This window comes from Nannobrachium achirus (assembly GCF_963921795.1).
Source record: "Nannobrachium achirus genome assembly, contig: SCAFFOLD_299, whole genome shotgun sequence".
Lineage (NCBI taxonomy): Eukaryota > Metazoa > Chordata > Actinopteri > Myctophiformes > Myctophidae > Nannobrachium > Nannobrachium achirus.
This window is the reverse complement of record NW_027664850.1, coordinates 68,052-87,500: the sequence shown is the minus strand read 5'-3', so window position 1 is coordinate 87,500 and position 19,449 is coordinate 68,052. Positions and strand designations below refer to the sequence as shown.

The 19,449-nt window shown below is 44.3% G+C and overlaps 1 protein-coding gene across 1 annotated transcript in view; it reads right to left on the bottom strand.

Annotated features, from left to right (window-relative positions):
* Positions 1 to 19,449, bottom strand: part of sipa1 (signal-induced proliferation-associated 1) — a gene marked incomplete at both ends in the record, with an annotated part of 43,019 nt that overhangs the window by 1,982 nt on the left and 21,588 nt on the right. The window contains 9 exon segments of the mRNA XM_080755090.1: positions 2,234 to 2,357; positions 5,394 to 5,599; positions 6,875 to 7,016; positions 9,690 to 9,964; positions 10,366 to 10,609; positions 16,487 to 16,634; positions 18,127 to 18,223; positions 18,225 to 18,302; positions 18,304 to 18,352. Coding sequence (XP_080611216.1) covers positions 2,234 to 2,357; positions 5,394 to 5,599; positions 6,875 to 7,016; positions 9,690 to 9,964; positions 10,366 to 10,609; positions 16,487 to 16,634; positions 18,127 to 18,223; positions 18,225 to 18,302; positions 18,304 to 18,352 — 1,363 coding nt within the window.

Genomic DNA, 19,449 nt, shown 5'->3' with positions numbered 1-19,449 from the left:
TCAGTTAAGGGGTCCCTGCTTCATCTCTCTCTCAGCTAAGGGGTCCCTGCTTCATCTCTCTCTCAGCTAAGGGGTCCCTGCTTCATCTCTCTCTCTCATTTAAGGGGTCCCTGCTTCCAGGGGCGCTGGAAGTGGGGTGCTGAGGGAGCTGCAGCTCCCCTGGTGGTGGGGAGAAAAAAAAACATTTTTTTTGTGTGAAATAAGCCTATATATACACACACACAGAGCTATATTAAAACAATAATGTATTTGACTTTGGGGAATAAAATATGTTGAAAAAAGGTGTTTGATTATCACATGGTGACCTAATCACATGGTCACCTTGCCACCTCCGGTCAGAAGGTCAAATTTAAAATTTGTTTTAAAATAAATCCCGCTTTGATGGCACACCAAAGTCTATTTATTTGAGAACTAGAAACTGTCTATAGGCTCATTGTTGCAAACTAACACCGTTGTATATGGGGAATAAAAACAGTAGAAAACTGTTACAAAAATAATACCCGATTTTGTAGTGTGTGCGTGACTGACTGTGTGTGTGCATGCGTGCTGTGTGTTGCACTGTGTGCTAAAATAACTAGTAACTATACAGCTATTGTGCGGGGAATAAGCACCCGAAACCGTAATAAAAATAACCCAAAACCGGATAAATAACGTGAGCGTGGGCAAGCGCACGATAAACGCAATGATAATTGGGTTTTGGAGCACCTCGCGCGGTCCAAGTGACTACAACGAAGCGCTCCCTACGTCCGGTTCAGCCAATCACAAGCTTCAAAAATGAGTCCAGGGCGTGGTTATCCATCTTTCCCAGTGGGATCCATAATCACGCGCCAATGGTTCCTGTTTACAATGAACCATCGCATCTGAATGATGAAACGGGCCGCTAAGCTTGATGGGAAATGTAGTTCGATTTGTAGATTTTAACAGTCTGAATTGTGAATGTTGTTTTTGAATAGCACTTGACTTTGATGGTTAATGCAATACAATACGGCAGAATGTTATCTCTGTATGAAGCTTTTCTATAATAATTTCACAATAAAAACTTTTTTATTTATAAATAACTTATAATATATATAATATTTTGGTTTCAACATATTTTTTTCCCAAAGTGATAATTGAAAAATAGGCGTCGTCTTATAATCAGTCGTATAATATTCAGGCTAATACGGTATTTTGGAGTGTGCTGTCAAACAATGAAACTATATGGAATCTATGAACAGGTTGTGGGGGTCCCTGCTTCATCTCTCTCTCAACTAAGGGGTCCCTGCTTCATCTCTCTCTCAGCTAAGGGGTCCCTGCTTCATCTCTCTCTCAGCTAAGGGGTCCCTGCTTCATCTCTCTCTCAACTAAGGGGTCCCTGCTTCATCTCTCTCTCAACTAAGGGGTCCCTGCTTCATCTCTCTCTCAACTAAGGGGTCCCTGCTTCATCTCTCTCTCAACTAAGGGGTCCCTGCTTCATCTCTCTCTCAGCTAAGGGGTCCCTGCTTCATCTCTCTCTCAGCTAAGGGGTCCCTGCTTCATCTCTATCTCAACTAAGGGGTCCCTGCTTCATCTCTCTCTCAACTAAGGGGTCCCTGCTTCATCTCTCTCTCAACTAAGGGGTCCCTGCTTCATCTCTCTCTCAACTAAGGGGTCCCTGCTTCATCTCTCTCTCAACTAAGGGGTCCCTGCTTCATCTCTCTCTCAACTAAGGGGTCCCTGCTTCATCTCTCTCTCAACTAAGGGGTCCCTGCTTCATCTCTCTCTCAACTAAGGGGTCCCTGCTTCATCTCTCTCTCAACTAAGGGGTCCCTGCTTCATCTCTCTCTCTCAACTAAGGGTTCCCTGCTTCATCTCTCTCTCAGCTAAGGGGTCCCTGCTTCATCTCTCTCTCAGCTAAGGGGTCCCTGCTTCATCTCTCTCTCAACTAAGGGGTCCCTGCTTCATCTCTCTCTCAACTAAGGGGTCCCTGCTTCATCTCTCTCTCAACTAAGGGGTCCCTGCTTCATCTCTCTCTCAACTAAGGGGTCCTTGGGCTGAAAACGTTGAAGACCCCTGCTGTAGTTCCAATGCCTATCTTTTTTTACACGTGGCTCCAGTGAACTGAGTGGTGGATGAGGTATGTCGTTTTTTATATCTATGACTGGCAGCCTATCACTGAAGCTTATCAGAGACATTGAGGTCACATGTTCACGCCCCGCCCCCTTTTTAAATGTAAGCAGCCATCTCTGGCCTCCTATTGGTGGAGGGGTGTCACCTGATCGTCCAGGTGCATCTTGGGTTTGACGGCCAGGATGAGGTCAGGGGTCGCGTCCCGAAGCGACCCCGTGTTCTCATAGATGTGACCTTTCACCTTTAACCCCACGTTGTCATAGTGGTGTCTGTGGAGAGAGAGAGAGAGAGAGAGAGAGAGAGAGAGAGAGACATTAACATTACATGTCTGACGGAGAGAGAGAGAGAGAGAGAGAGATCCAGATGGATATTGTGACACAGATCTTCCACTAAACAACTATCTAAACAGGCATTGATAACTGTCTAAACACCTGAACGTGGCCAGAGCGCCAGATGATTGGAAGATTTGGAGGAACCCCTGTAGTAACTCCGAGGACCCCCTAGGGGTCCCGGATCCCCTGTTGAAGACCCTTGTTATATACAGGTACTATATATACATGTCATATTGTAAGTCGCTTTAGATTAAAAGCGTCTGCTAAATGCCTAAACTGTAAACTGTACGATTGGCTAAAGGATGTTTACGTACTCTTCATGCATGTCATATGATTGGCTAAAGGATATTTACGTACTCTTCATTCTGTCATATGATTGGCTAAAAGATGTTTACGTACTCTTCATTCTGTCATATGATTGGCTAAAGGATGTTTACGTACTCTTCATTCTGTCATATGATTGGCTAAAGGATGTTTACGTACTCTTCATTCTGTCATATGATTGGCTAAAGGATGTTTACGTACTCTTCATTCTGTCATATGATTGGCTAAAGGATGTTTACGTACTCTTCATTCTGTCATATGATTGGCTAAAGGATGTTTACGTACTCTTCATTCTGTCATATGATTGGCTAAAGGATGTTTACGTACTCTTCATTCTGTCATATGATTGGCTAAAGGATGTTTACGTACTCTTCATTCTGTCATATGATTGGCTAAAGGATGTTTACGTACTCTTCATGCGGGTCATATGATTGGCTAAAGGATGTTTACGTACTCTTCATTCTGTCATATGATTGGCTAAAATATGTTTACGTACTCTTCATTCTGTCATATGATTGGCTAAAATATGTTTACGTACTCTTCATTCTGTCATATGATTGGCTAAAGGATGTTTACGTACTCTTCATTCTGTCATATGATTGGCTAAAATATGTTTACGTACTCTTCATTCTGTCATATGATTGGCTAAAATATGTTTACGTACTCTTCATTCTGTCATATGATTGGCTAAAATATGTTTACGTACTCTTCATTCTGTCATATGATTGGCTAAAGGATGTTTACGTACTCTTCATTCTGTCATATGATTGGCTAAAATATGTTTACGTACTCTTCATTCTGTCATATGATTGGATAAAGGATGTTTACGTACTCTTCATTCTGTCATATGATTGGCTAAAGGATGTTTACGTACTCTTCATGCGGGTCATATGATTGGCTAAAGGATGTTTACGTACTCTTCATGCGGGTCATATGATTGGCTAAAGGATGTTTACGTACTCTTCATTCAGTCATATGATTGGATAAAGGATGTTTACGTACTCTTCATTCTGTCATATGATTGGCTAAAGGATGTTTACGTACTCTTCATTCTGTCATATGATTGGCTAAAGGATGTTTACGTACTCTTCATTCTGTCATATGATTGGCTAAAGGATCTTTACGTACTCTTCATTCTGTCATATGATTGGCTAAAGGATATTTACGTACTCTTCATTCTGTCATATGATTGGCTAAAAGATGTTTACGTACTCTTCATTCTGTCATATGATTGGCTAAAGGATGTTTACGTACTCTTCATTCTGTCATATGATTGGCTAAAGGATGTTTACGTACTCTTCATGCGGGTCATATGATTGGCTAAAGGATGTTTACGTACTCTTCATTCTGTCATATGATTGGCTAAAGGATGTTTACGTACTCTTCTTGAGAGTCATATGATTGGCTAAAGGATGTTTACGTACTCTTCATTCTGTCATATGATTGGCTAAAGGATGTTTACGTACTCTTCATTCTGTCATATGATTGGCTAAAGGATGTTTACGTACTCTTCATTCTGTCATATGATTGGCTAAAGGATGTTTACGTACTCTTCATGCGGGTCATATGATTGGCTAAAGGATGTTTACGTACTCTTCATTCTGTCATATGATTGGCTAAAATATGTTTACGTACTCTTCATTCTGTCATATGATTGGCTAAAATATGTTTACGTACTCTTCATTCTGTCATATGATTGGCTAAAGGATGTTTACGTACTCTTCATTCTGTCATATGATTGGCTAAAATATGTTTACGTACTCTTCATTCTTTCATATGATTGGCTAAAATATGTTTACGTACTCTTCATTCTGTCATATGATTGGCTAAAATATGTTTACGTACTCTTCATTCTGTCATATGATTGGCTAAAGGATGTTTACGTACTCTTCATTCTGTCATATGATTGGCTAAAATATGTTTACGTACTCTTCATTCTGTCATATGATTGGATAAAGGATGTTTACGTACTCTTCATTCTGTCATATGATTGGCTAAAGGATGTTTACGTACTCTTCATGCGGGTCATATGATTGGCTAAAGGATGTTTACGTACTCTTCATGCGGGTCATATGATTGGCTAAAGGATGTTTACGTACTCTTCATTCAGTCATATGATTGGATAAAGGATGTTTACGTACTCTTCATTCTGTCATATGATTGGCTAAAGGATGTTTACGTACTCTTCATTCTGTCATATGATTGGCTAAAGGATGTTTACGTACTCTTCATTCTGTCATATGATTGGCTAAAGGATCTTTACGTACTCTTCATTCTGTCATATGATTGGCTAAAGGATATTTACGTACTCTTCATTCTGTCATATGATTGGCTAAAAGATGTTTACGTACTCTTCATTCTGTCATATGATTGGCTAAAGGATGTTTACGTACTCTTCATTCTGTCATATGATTGGCTAAAGGATGTTTACGTACTCTTCATGCGGGTCATATGATTGGCTAAAGGATGTTTACGTACTCTTCATTCTGTCATATGATTGGCTAAAGGATGTTTACGTACTCTTCATGAGAGTCATATGATTGGCTAAAGGATGTTTACGTACTCTTCATGATAGTCATATGATTGGCTAAAGGATGTTTACGTACTCTTCAAGCGGGTCATATGATTGGATAAAGGATGTTTACGTACTCTTCAAGCGGGTCGTATGATTGGCTGAAGGCGTGAGGGTCCTGTGGCTCCAGGGAGCAGCTGCGCGTCATGTGGGCGGGGTCAGCGTCCTGGGCGTGGTCGGGGGCGTGGTCGGGGGCGTGGTCCTGCAGGCTGGTCGCCCGTAGCAACGGCAGTGTGGGCGGGGCCAACAGGTCATCAGCAGCATGGTTGCCTGCGTCCAGCCTCTGTGATTGGAGGAGATATATGACATTAATACTATTTTACACACGGAGCAGTTACCCATATATGGAGACCCCTGGTACCCATATATGGAGATCGATATAGAGATATGCTGTGAGAGCCCAAACATGCTTACTCAGTTATTTGTTATGTGAAAGTCCAATGACGTCTATGACATCTGACATCATACATAAAAACTCTTTTATGCCCATACATGGAGAGCCCTAGCCTGGCAGGGCCTGACGTCATACTGATGTCATACTGACGTCACACTGCGTTCACTCACTCATTCCTTCCCCAGTATAACGTCTGGCCTTCGGCCAATTGGCAGCTTGAAAAGTGGGCGGGAGTACTTGCCTTGACAGACAGACTCCTCTAACCAATCAGCGTAGCAAAACATCTCTCAGCCAGTCGGTAACCCTTCGTGCTCTAATAACGGTTTCTCTACCCCTGAGCTATGCTGCCCCTAGATATAGCGATGCGAGGCGTTGTGTGCTTGTAGATCGGCGATTTTCACTATTTATCGTTTTTTTTAAAATAAACCCCCCCAAAAAAAGGTTTTAGACATACAAGGTTTCCACCTGACAGCGACGATATATGACATCAATTTGTTTTAGATACAGCTTCTGTATCTTAAATAAAGACTGCTATTCTTGGCAAAGAGGTTTGGTGTGGAGGGAAAAAAGAGTATTGATGGTTCAAGAGGTTCAATGTCTAAAAATACACATCAGACAAACAACCTACACTGATGACAGTGCTGTCAAACAGGTCTACTCTGTCTAAGAAATCTATGAACTGTTTTAATCTCCAACACAATTTTATACAATATGTAGTGGGGGACCCTGCTTCATCTCTCTCTCAGATAAGGGGTCCTTGCTATGTTCTCTACATCTTCATGGCTACAGGCCAAGCCCCCAGGACCGAGGGGGAGCTTTGAAGCAAAATGGACATGGTGGTCGTTTGAGGTACTGCAGTTGGGGCTTCTATTGCCTTCTAATCATGAACGCGCATCTAGGCTTCTTTGTATTGACGCATGTTCATACCGGAAGTGCTCGTTCATGAATTGGAGCCCCAGCGCGTCCATGAACACAAAATATGACGCAAAACGCGTCACAGAAGCAAAATAGAAGCCCCACTACGTCACGTTTGAGAGGCGTCTCAAACGCGGAAGTACGCTTCATACGCTGGGTGAGCAACTCAATGCAAGTGGACGGGCGGGGATATCCGGTGTCCTCTCTATTCTTATTATAACTCTATGCTACAGGCACCAATCTAATCACCTGCTCATCTTCATCCTCCTCCTCCTCCTCCTCTTCCTCTTCCTGTCGGTCATCCAGAACCCAGGCCTCTCCAGAGTCGCTCTTCTCCCCCGGCTTCCGCTCTGCGTCTTTGATGGCTTTCTGGTAAAGCTCTGAGAAACTCCTGCAACACATGACGATAGTACTGAATCTTTCTGGTACAACTCCGAGAAACTCCTACAACACATGACGATAATACTGAGAAACTCCTACAACACATGATGATAATACTGAATCTTTCTGGTACAAATCTGAGAAACTCCTACAACACATGACGATAATACTGAATCTTTCTGGTACAGCTCTGAGAAACTCCTACAACACATGATGATAATACTGAATCTTTCTGGTACAGCTCTGAGAAACTCCTACAACACATGATGATAATACTGAATCTTTCTGGTACAAATCTGAGAAACTCCTACAACACATGACGATAATACTGAATCTTTCTGGTACAGCTCTGAGAAACTCCTACAACACATGATGATAGTACTGAATCTTTCTGGTACAGCTCATTGAAACTCCTACAACACATGACGATAATACTGAATCTTTCTGGTACAGCTCTGAGAAACTCCTACAACACATGATGATAATACTGAATCTTTCTGGTACAAATCTGAGAAACTCCTACAACACATGACGATAATACTGAATCTTTCTGGTACAGCTCTGAGAAACTCCTACAACACATGATGATAGTACTGAATCTTTCTGGTACAGCTCATTGAAACTCCTACAACACATGATGATAATACTGAATCTTTCTGGTACAGCTCTGAGAAACTCCTACATCACATGATGATAATACTGAATCTTTCTGGTACAAATCTGAGAAACTCCTACAACACATGACGATAATACTGAATCTTTCTGGTACAGCTCTGAGAAACTCCTACAACACATGATGATAATACTGAATCTTTCTGGTACAGCTCTGAGAAACTCCTACAACACATGATGATAATACTGAATCTTTCTGGTACAGCTCTGAGAAACTCCTACAACACATGATGATAATACTGAATCTTTCTGGTACAGCTCTGAGAAACTCCTACAACACATGATGATAGTACTGAATCTTTCTGGTACAGCTCATTGAAACTCCTACAACACATGATGATAGTACTGAATCTTTCTGGTACAGCTCCCAGAAACTCCTGCAGGACATGATGATGTCAGACATCTAAATACTGAATCCAGCAACATATTTCATGATTTCACCAATGAATTACCCCAACATTATTTTGAAAGTGAAATATCCCTTTAAGATTTGAAGGGATATTTCACAAAAATGTTAGTATAGTATCTACTATCCAGGATACACAAATCTTTCATCATTGACCTGCGAGGCTTTCCATTCTCGTCAGCTGGTATGACGGTGATGTGGATCTACTCTATCTAGTATGTAGTATCTATGTAGTATGTAGTATCTAGTATCTAGTATGTAGTATGTAGTATGTAGTATCTAGTATCTAGTATATAGTATCTAGTATCTAGTATGTAGACTGACCTGCAGGGCTTTCCGTTCTCATCAGGTGGTATGACGGTGATGTGTATCTACTCTAGTATGTAGTATGTAGTATCTAGTATGTAGTATCTAGTATAAACTATCTAGTAGTATGTAGACTGACCTGCGGGGCTTTCCGTTCTCGTCGGGTGGTATAACGGTGATGTGTATCTACTCTAGTATCTAGTATGTAGTATGTAGTATGTAGTATGTAGTATGTAGTATCTAGTATCTAGTATGTAGTATGTAGTATGTAGTATGTAGAGTTCTCAATTTCGGCCCGAACCCGACCCTACCCGACCCGACCCGACATTTTCGGGCCGGGCCGGGCTCAAAATGTATGCTAATTAGTCGGGTCGGGCCGAGCCTCGGGTTCAGTAAAAAAAGAGGGAAAAAAAAAAAAAAAAAAAAAAGTTCATTTTTTTTCATATTTAATAAAGATAAAGAACCTGGCGCTGACTGGCGTTTCACTCGCTTATTTACTATGTGACCGTACGAGCACTCGGAGCAGCACACCACTGGCAGCAGACGAGGCAGAGTAGAGTGAGTGAGAGAGAGACAGAGAGCCGCAGTCAGCGATGCTGGCAGCATGTTGCTAATAATAGCACGCTGGTGTTGCGCACCAAAACACCATTCAATCTGCAAACCCACTGAAGTCTGCTTTGCATCACGATCTGACTTGTTTAGAACTTGCAGATCAGTGCATCTCTTATCCAGGCCAGCCAGGCCCAGGGTCATAAATCAGCGACAGCAGCAGCTATACGATGGTGGGGTTACAACAGGTCGACTCCTAATTTGTCCGAAACGAAACGAAAGAAAGTGGAGGAGAGAGAGACTCACTGAGAGTTGAGTGACAGAGACGGCACATGCAGAGCAGACAGATGCATGCGTTGCACCGCGTGAACAAGATGAGGAGGATTAAGGATTAAACTTTTCTTCATGAGAGAACATGCTAACATTGCCGAACCAAAAGTGGAAAGGTAGGCTAATCTCACTCTCTCAGCCTACTACTCTACTACTATAATAACACATGGTACGGTCACCGCGGTGGCGGCGTGGCGCCACCTGGAGGCGTTTTTAAATGTGTTTATTTTCCTTCACTCGGGCTTTTTAGGGCTTCGGGCTTAAAATAATGAAACTAGTTAGGGTCGGGCCGGGCCTCGGGCCGACCCTGTCGGGCTCAGTTAGGGCCGGGCCTTAATTTTCAGGCCCGTTGAGAACTCTAGTAGTATGTAGTATGTAGTATGTAGTATGTAGTATCTAGTATCTAGTATGTAGACTGACCTGCGGGGCTTTCCGTTCTCGTCGGGTGGTATAACGGTGATGTGTATCTTGTGGGCGGTGCGCAGCAGGCGGCTCCTCTCCTCGGGGCTGAGGTGGACCAATGGGAGGCCACAGAGGCGGACCACGCGCGCCCACAGCTGCAGGCCGCCACTCTCGGCGTAGCAGAACCTCTGGAGCTCCGTCACAAAGCCCTCCTCGCTCATCAGGAAGCCTGGCTGACCCACTCCGTCCCGGAGGGGCGTCACCTCCAGGGCCTCGCACCCCCGCGTCACCAGCTGGATGGTCATCATAATAATAATACATTAATGAGACATTAAATGAAGAGATAAATGAATGAATGAATGAATGAATGAATGAATGAATGAATTCATTCATTCATTCATTCATTCATTCATTCATTCATTCATTACAAACAATAAAAGCTAGGGTATAAGTGATTTTCTTTGGTTAAAATAAATGTTAAATAGCTCTATATTGTGACAGTAATCATTGCTAACGTGAATCGTGATCAAATTGAATCGAGAAGGAATGCATACCTCTGACACGCACTCGCACGCACGCACGCACACACACACACACACACACACACACACACACACACACACACACACACACACACACACACACACACACACACACACACACACACACACACACACACACACACACCCCGTACCTCCAGTCTAGCCACCACCTCTCTGATGTCATCGGCCTGGCTGTCCGTCACAGTGACCGTCACGGCGTCGCCCCGCTCGTAGAAGATGTCCAGCGACGGAGGCCCCGCCCCCTCCTTGGTGGTGTCCGTCACCGCCTTCCAGCCAATCACGTCGCGGCAGGAGCAGTTGAACACCACCCTCTTGGTGTAGCGCTCAATCAGCACCACCGACTCCGCGGACACGCCCAGCAGGCAGGGGAGGGGCCTGGGGGGGGGGGGGGGGGGGGGTCGAACCGTTAAACCCATTCAGGCCTAGAATTATTGAATGCTTTAACCAGTGAAAGATAGCAGATATACAAGCCACTGAGTGCCGCGCTGCGAGCTTGTAGATCTGCTATTTTTGAAGCGGTAAAAAACGCTTCCAATGAGTGGCTTAGTGTGTCCCACGCCCATATATGGTCATTTCAGTCCAGAATGAACATGTTTTTCTCAAAAACAAAATGTGTGTTTCATGTCCATATATGGTCATTTCAGTCCAAAATGAACAGGTTTCTCTGTCCCGTACGTCCAGAATATCAGTCCAGAATGAATAGGCTTTTTCAAAAAGCAAAATGTGTGTCCCATGTCCATATATGGCCATTTCAGTTCAGAATGAATAGGTTTTATCTGTCCTGTACGTCCAGAATATGTGTGTAGTGTCCCTCCCGGTCTGATGAATGGATACTTTGAGGATTGGTCAAGCTTCACATGATAATTTGGCCTTCAGGTTTTAACTGTCCTGTACATGCAATAGTTCTCACCTACTGCATCCACAACTAATGCTTCACCGCTTCACTTCGAACTGAGGTTTGATTTTTGATAAAGTCGTGAAAATGTGTGCAAATCTTTGAATATATGTATTTTTAAAGCGAACGTTTGTAACTCGAATTTTGCTTCAGGGGGGGTCCCTGGAACTAAATATTTTGAGATGGGGGTCCGTGGCCAAATACATATCATTTTGGGGGTCCTTCACATGAAAAGGTTAGAGAACCACTGACATAGTAGTCTCTCAAGAAAAGACTAACTGAGCTCCAGTTAAGTGAAAAGGACCTTTTCTTTGACGATGGCCAGCCATCGTCAAAGAGATATTGCTGACATATAAACATGGGTTTTTCAAAAAACCTTTTGAAGGATTCAAAAGACACTTATAGAATCGGGTCAAAATTCTAATTTTCACAATTACAAGCTTGCAGCGCGGCACTCGGTGCCGCACTGTGAGCTTGTATATCTGCTATTTTTCAATAGTTAAAGCATAAAATAATAATACACAATATAGTGTACCCGTTACAATAGAGCAGTGTAGAGGGATCCAACCGTTAAACCACTGCTACAATAGAGCTCTGTAGAGGGAGGGAATTGAACCCTTAACCGCTGGGTCACGACCCCCAGGGGGGTCCCCCAATTATTTTGGGGGGTCCCCAGATGATTAACTTAACGTGAAACATTGTTTTCTCACTCAACAGTAAACAAACCAACATAAAGTTTAAGTGTATAGAGGGTATCTGCACATTTCTAAAGTCACAATTTAAGGACATTTTAATACCTCTAAAATGACAAATTAAACATCGGCCAAATTGTCAAATATTAGAGGCAGAAATTGTGAAAATAGCAGATCTACAAGCTCACAACACCTAACTTGTGAGCTTGTAGATCAGCTATTCTCTGCCCAGAAGTACGACTGGCACATCCTGCACAAAGCCACAACAACACCGGCACCACCAGGCAGGCTCAAGTCTCGCCATCCCTACAACAAGGCAGCACAAGAGATGCTACAGTCTATCATCCCTACAACAAGGCAGCACAAGAGATGCTACAGTCTATCATCCCTACAACAAGACAGCACAAGAGATGCTACAGTCTATCATCCCTACAATAAGGCAGCACAAGAGATGCTACAGTCTATCATCCCTACAACAAGGCAGCACAAGAGATGCTACAGTCCATCATCCCTACAACAAGGCAGCACAAGAGATGCTACAGTCTATCATCCCTACAACAAGGCAGCACAAGAGATGCTACAGTCCATCATCCCTACAACAAGGCAGCACAAGAGATGCTACAGTCTATCATCCCTACAACAAGGCAGCACAAGAGATGCTACAGTCCATCATCCCTACAACAAGGCAGCACAGGAGATGCTACAGTCTATCATCCCTACAACAAGGCAGCACAAGAGATGCTACAGTCTATCATCCCTACAACAAGGCAGCACAAGAGATGCTACAGTCTATCATCCCTACAACAAGGCAGCACAAGAGATGCTACAGTCTATCATCCCTACAACAAGGCAGCACAAGAGATGCTACAGTCTATCATCCCTACAACAAGGCAGCACAAGAGATGCTACAGTCTATCATCCCTACAACAAGGCAGCACAAGAGATGCTACAGTCTATCATCCCTACAACAAGGCAGCACAAGAGATGCTACAGTCCATCCCTACAACAAGGCAGCACAAGAGATGCTACAGTCCATCATCCCTACAACAAGGCAGCACAAGAGATGCTACAGTCCATCATCCCTACAACAAGGCAGCACAAGAGATGCTACAGTCCATCATCCCTACAACAAGGCAGCACAAGAGATGCTACAGTCTATCATCCCTACAACAAGGCAGCACAAGAGATGCTACAGTCTATCATCCCTACAACAAGGCAGCACAAGAGATGCTACAGTCTATCATCCCTACAACAAGGCAGCACAAGAGATGCTACAGTCTATCATCCCTACAACAAGGCAGCACAAGAGATGCTACAGTCCATCCCTACAACAAGGCAGCACAAGAGATGCTACAGTCCATCCCTACAACAAGGCAGCACAAGAGATGCTACAGTCCATCATCCCTACAACAAGGCAGCACAAGAGATGCTACAGTCTATCATCCCTACAACAAGGCAGCACAAGAGATGCTACAGTCTATCATCCCTACAACAAGGCAGCACAAGAGATGCTACAGTCTATCATCCCTACAACAAGGCAGCACAAGAGATGCTACAGTCCATCATCCCTACAACAAGGCAGCACAAGAGATGCTACAGTCTATCATCCCTACAACAAGGCAGCACAAGAGATGCTACAGTCCATCATCCCTACAACAAGGCAGCACAAGAGATGCTACAGTCCATCATCCCTACAACAAGGCAGCACAAGAGATGCTACAGTCTATCATCCCTACAACAAGGCAGCACAAGAGATGCTACAGTCTATCATCCCTACAACAAGGCAGCACAAGAGATGCTACAGTCCATCCCTACAACAAGGCAGCACAAGAGATGCTACAGTCCATCATCCCTACAACAAGGCAGCACAAGAGATGCTACAGTCTATCATCCCTACAACAAGGCAGCACAAGAGATGCTACAGTCTATCATCCCTACAACAAGGCAGCACAAGAGATGCTACAGTCCATCATCCCTACAACAAGGCAGCACAAGAGATGCTACAGTCTATCATCCCTACAACAAGGCAGCACAAGAGATGCTACAGTCTATCATCCCTACAACAAGGCAGCACAAGAGATGCTACAGTCTATCATCCCTACAACAAGGCAGCACAAGAGATGCTACAGTCTATCATCCCTACAACAAGGCAGCACAAGAGATGCTACAGTCTATCATCCCTACAACAAGGCAGCACAAGAGATGCTACAGTCCATCATCCCTACAACAAGGCAGCACAAGAGATGCTACAGTCTATCATCCCTACAACAAGACAGCACAAGAGATGCTACAGTCTATCATCCCTACAACAAGGCAGCACAAGAGATGCTACAGTCTATCATCCCTACAACAAGGCAGCACAAGAGATGCTACAGTCCATCATCCCTACAACAAGGCAGCACAAGAGATGCTACAGTCTATCATCCCTACAACAAGGCAGCACAAGAGATGCTACAGTCTATCATCCCTACAACAAGGCAGCACAAGAGATGCTACAGTCTATCATCCCTACAACAAGGCAGCACAAGAGATGCTACAGTCTATCATCCCTACAACAAGGCAGCACAAGAGATGCTACAGTCTATCATCCCTACAACAAGGCAGCACAAGAGATGCTACAGTCCATCATCCCTACAACAAGGCAGCACAAGAGATGCTACAGTCTATCATCCCTACAACAAGGCAGCACAAGAGATGCTACAGTCTATCATCCCTACAACAAGGCAGCACAAGAGATGCTACAGTCCATCATCCCTACAACAAGGCAGCACAAGAGATGCTACAGTCTATCATCCCTACAACAAGGCAGCACAAGAGATGCTACAGTCTATCATCCCTACAACAAGGCAGCACAAGAGATGCTACAGTCTATCATCCCTACAACAAGGCAGCACAAGAGATGCTACAGTCTATCATCCCTACAACAAGGCAGCACAAGAGATGCTACAGTCTATCATCCCTACAACAAGGCAGCACAAGAGATGCTACAGTCTATCATCCCTACAACAAGGCAGCACAAGAGATGCTACAGTCCATCATCCCTACAACAAGGCAGCACAAGAGATGCTACAGTCTATCATCCCTACAACAAGGCAGCACAAGAGATGCTACAGTCTATCATCCCTACAACAAGGCAGCACAAGAGATGCTACAGTCCATCATCCCTACAACAAGGCAGCACAAGAGATGCTACAGTCTATCATCCCTACAACAAGGCAGCACAAGAGATGCTACAGTCTATCATCCCTACAACAAGGCAGCACAAGAGATGCTACAGTCTATCATCCCTACAACAAGGCAGCACAAGAGATGCTACAGTCTATCATCCCTACAACAAGGCAGCACAAGAGATGCTACAGTCCATCATCCCTACAACAAGGCAGCACAAGAGATGCTACAGTCTATCATCCCTACAACAAGGCAGCACAAGAGATGCTACAGTCTATCATCCCTACAACAAGGCAGCACAAGAGATGCTACAGTCCATCATCCCTACAACAAGGCAGCACAAGAGATGCTACAGTCTATCATCCCTACAACAAGGCAGCACAAGAGATGCTACAGTCTATCATCCCTACAACAAGGCAGCACAAGAGATGCTACAGTCTATCATCCCTACAACAAGGCAGCACAAGAGATGCTACAGTCTATCATCCCTACAACAAGGCAGCACAAGAGATGCTACAGTCTATCATCCCTACAACAAGGCAGCACAAGAGATGCTACAGTCTATCATCCCTACAACAAGGCAGCACAAGAGATGCTACAGTCTATCATCCCTACAACAAGGCAGCACAAGAGATGCTACAGTCTATCATCCCTACAACAAGGCAGCACAAGAGATGCTACAGTCTATCATCCCTACAACAAGGCAGCACAAGAGATGCTACAGTCTATCATCCCTACAACAAGGCAGCACAAGAGATGCTACAGTCTATCATCCCTACAACAAGGCAGCACAAGAGATGCTACAGTCTATCATCCCTACAACAAGGCAGCACAAGAGATGCTACAGTCTATCCCTGAGGTCTTGTCCAGAGATGCCTGGCTTGCAGCATCCTGGAAACGATGGTGGGAGACTGCTGATTCCTCCCGTATGCAGCGATACATCCAGGACCCAGGAGGTGGTGTAAAAGGAGAAGATATGCCACGCCATCTATGGACTGCGCTGAACCGTCTGCGCACTGGAGTCGGGCGCTTCAAGTCTTCTATGGAGAAGTGGGGCCTAACGGACAGTGCGGCATGCAAGTGTGGCGAGCCTGAACACCGGCTGCCCCCTCTACAGCCCACCCTCAGAATCTGGTCTTTTTGATTTAGGACCAGAGACGAGGGCGTGGCTGCAGAACACTGAGTTGGCCATCTGATGATATACGAAAGAAGAAGAAGAAGCTATTCTCACAATTTCTGGAGCACTGTAGAGGGAGGGGATCGAACTGTTAACCACTGCTACAATAGAGCAAGGATGTATGTGGTCCCAGCCACTAGATGGCGCTAGGTGTCTTTTTGTTCTGTCTGAATTCCTCTTAGTGACTCATAGAAGACATTCATTTTTTGTAGAATGTGTCTCAGGTCTGAATGGGTTAATAAAGTGTTCAACCAATCAAAACCTTACCTGTGTGTTAGCTCCTCCACCTCCCACACCAGCCAACCAATCAGAATCCTTACCTGTGTGCTAGCTCCTCCCCCTGCGGTGTGTTGACGGACACCGCCCACACCAGCGCCCCGGCGCTGTGAAGCTCCGCCCCTTTGGCCGCCTTCTGCTTGTCTTTCCTCTTCCCGCCCAATGAGAGCAGAGGAAACTTAGTGGACGAGTCTGGAGAGAGAGAGAGAGAGAGAGAGAGAGAGAGAGAGACCTTTAGTTATCATTACATCCAGAGAGAGAGAGAGAGAGAGAGAGAGAGAGAGAGAGAGAGAGAGAGAGAGAGAGAGAGAGAGTGAGAGAGACCTTTAGTTATCATTAGACCCAGTGACAGACAGACAGACAGACAGACAGACAGACAGACAGACAGACAGACAGACAGACAGACAGACAGACAGTATCAGGTGTTGACAATAAGGTCTCAGAGTTACTTGCCCGTCAGGCAAGTACAGGTCATGTAGAGCAATAGTGTGGATGTGTGGCTGGCTACCAACAGGGAGGGAAACATGGGAAAAGCACTGTTGATAGCACGGAAAATAGCACAGATCTGCTATTTTTGAAAAGTTGTGAAAATGTGGTCCCTGGAACGAAACATTTTGAGACGGGGGTCCGTGGCCTTCACATGAAAGGGTTTAAGCACCACGGACATAGAAACATAGGTTTTGCAGATCTACAAGCTTGCAGTGCGGCACTCGGTGCCGCGCTGTGAGCTTGTAGATCTGCTATTTTTCAATAGTTAAAGCACATAATAAGGCAGTGAATCCTTGTACATCAGGGCTCAGACTTTGGTGAGACACCCCTGATTATGTCACTCAAAATGTGCACTTGCCGGGCCGGGCAACCCAGTACCATACCTCACCTGCCAGACCATTTATTGTACCTGTTAGTGTCAATCCCTGCATTATTATATATATATATATATATATATATATATATATATATTGTCACCTAAGGGCAACAAGCGACCTCGCCCTAAAGGGCCATGACTTGGCCATCTTGCCAGTGATGTATATCGGACCAGTTACCCATATATGGAGACCCCTGGTACCCATATATGGAGATCTGGATATATGCTGTGAGAGCTCAAACATGCTTACTCAGTTATTCGTTATGTGAAAGTCCTATGATGTCAATGACATCTGACATCATACATACAATCCTTTTAATGCCCATATATGGAGATCCCCGTCTGTAGAACCAGCCACACAGATATGGGCTGTTAGATAATGGCTTAACATTAATGACATCAGGGATCTCCATATAAGGGCATAAAAGGGATTATGTTATTGTGGTTCCCCTGACATCACAGTGATGTCAGAGTGTGATGTCAGAGCGGCAAACCCATAGGCCGAAAAGGTGTAACGATATAGTAGCTGCATCGATATATCATTATATCAAATATCATTGACTTTGTATCGAATCTAATCAGCCGTGCAAATAATCGATTGTATCGATACTACCTACTTCTGCATTGTATTTAGCATTTTTACTTTTTACACTAATAATTATAAATTCTCACCTATAGGAGTGGTAGTAACATAGTTCTATATATATATATATATATAATATTACCTATCGGTGTGGTAGTAACATAGTTCTCGGCCAGGTCTTTCAGGTACATATATGTATATAATGTATATACAATAATTATTATTATAATTCTCACCTATAGGTGTGGTAGTAACATAGTTCTCGGCCAGGTCTTTCAGGTACTCCTGGCGCGTCCTGGTGGCCATGGAGCGGAACTTCTCAGACTTCTCGGCAAGCGTTCTCCGCGTTCAGAGCCTTGGCCAACAGGAAGTCTCTGAAGGCGGGCTGGTGGGGGAACAGCGCCCCCCTTGGGGAAGAGAGGACCAAACAGAGGGATGTCCTTGGAGCGAGTGACTGCCACCCTGAGAGAGAGAGAGAGAGAGAGATGGACGAGTGAGAGAGAGAGACAGAGAGAGAGAGAGAGAGAGATGAGAGGAGAGAGAGAGAGAGAGAGAGAGAGAGACAGAGAGGAGAGAGAGAGAGAGAGAGAGAGGAGAGAGAGAGAGAGAGAGAGAGAGAGGGAGAGAGAGAGAGAGAGAGAGATCACACCGTGTAGCTGTGTACCGCTTTGCGTGATTTTATGGCAAAATCTGTAGGAGCAGTGTCCAAAAATGTGTCTTTTCAAAAATCTGCCCGAAGGTGGCGCTAGAAGAGGGCCATGTGCGAAATGAGGGGTGGAGGTTGTGGTTTGGCTGCCAAGGAGTGTGTGTGTGTGCAAAGTTTGGCATGGATCGGGTCAACAGTGGCGAAGATATGAGTGGGCCCAAAAGTGTGACGCGATGTGACGGACAAACATACAGCTTTAAACAAACATACGCGTGCGTGCGTGTGTGCGTGCGTGCGTGCGTGCGTGCGTGCGTGTGTAAGCAAGATTTGTGAACTGTTGCGACAAAAGAAGGCTAGAAACACAACCACCCTAAGGACTAAAACCATGGATTGACATCTAGACCTACTGCACATACAGTATGAAACATCTAGACCTACTGTACATACAGTATGAAGCATCTAGACCTACTGTACATACAGTATGAAGCAATCTAGACCTACTGTACATACAGTATGAAGCATCTAGACCTACTGTACATACAGTATGAAGCATCTAGACCTACTGTACATACAGTATGAAGCATCTAGACCTACTGTACATACAGTATGAAGCATCTAGACCTACTGTACATACAGTATGAAACATCTAGACCTACTGTACATACAGTATGAAGCATCTAGACCTACTGTGCATACAGTATGAAACATCTAGACCTACTGTACATACAGTATGAAGCATCTAGACCTACTGTACATACAGTATGAAGCATCTAGACCTACTGTACATACAGTATGAAGCATCTAGACCTACTGTACATACAGTATGAAGCATCTAGACCTACTGTGCATACAGTATGAAACATCTAGACCTACTGTCATACAGTATGAAGCATCTAGACCTACTGTACATACA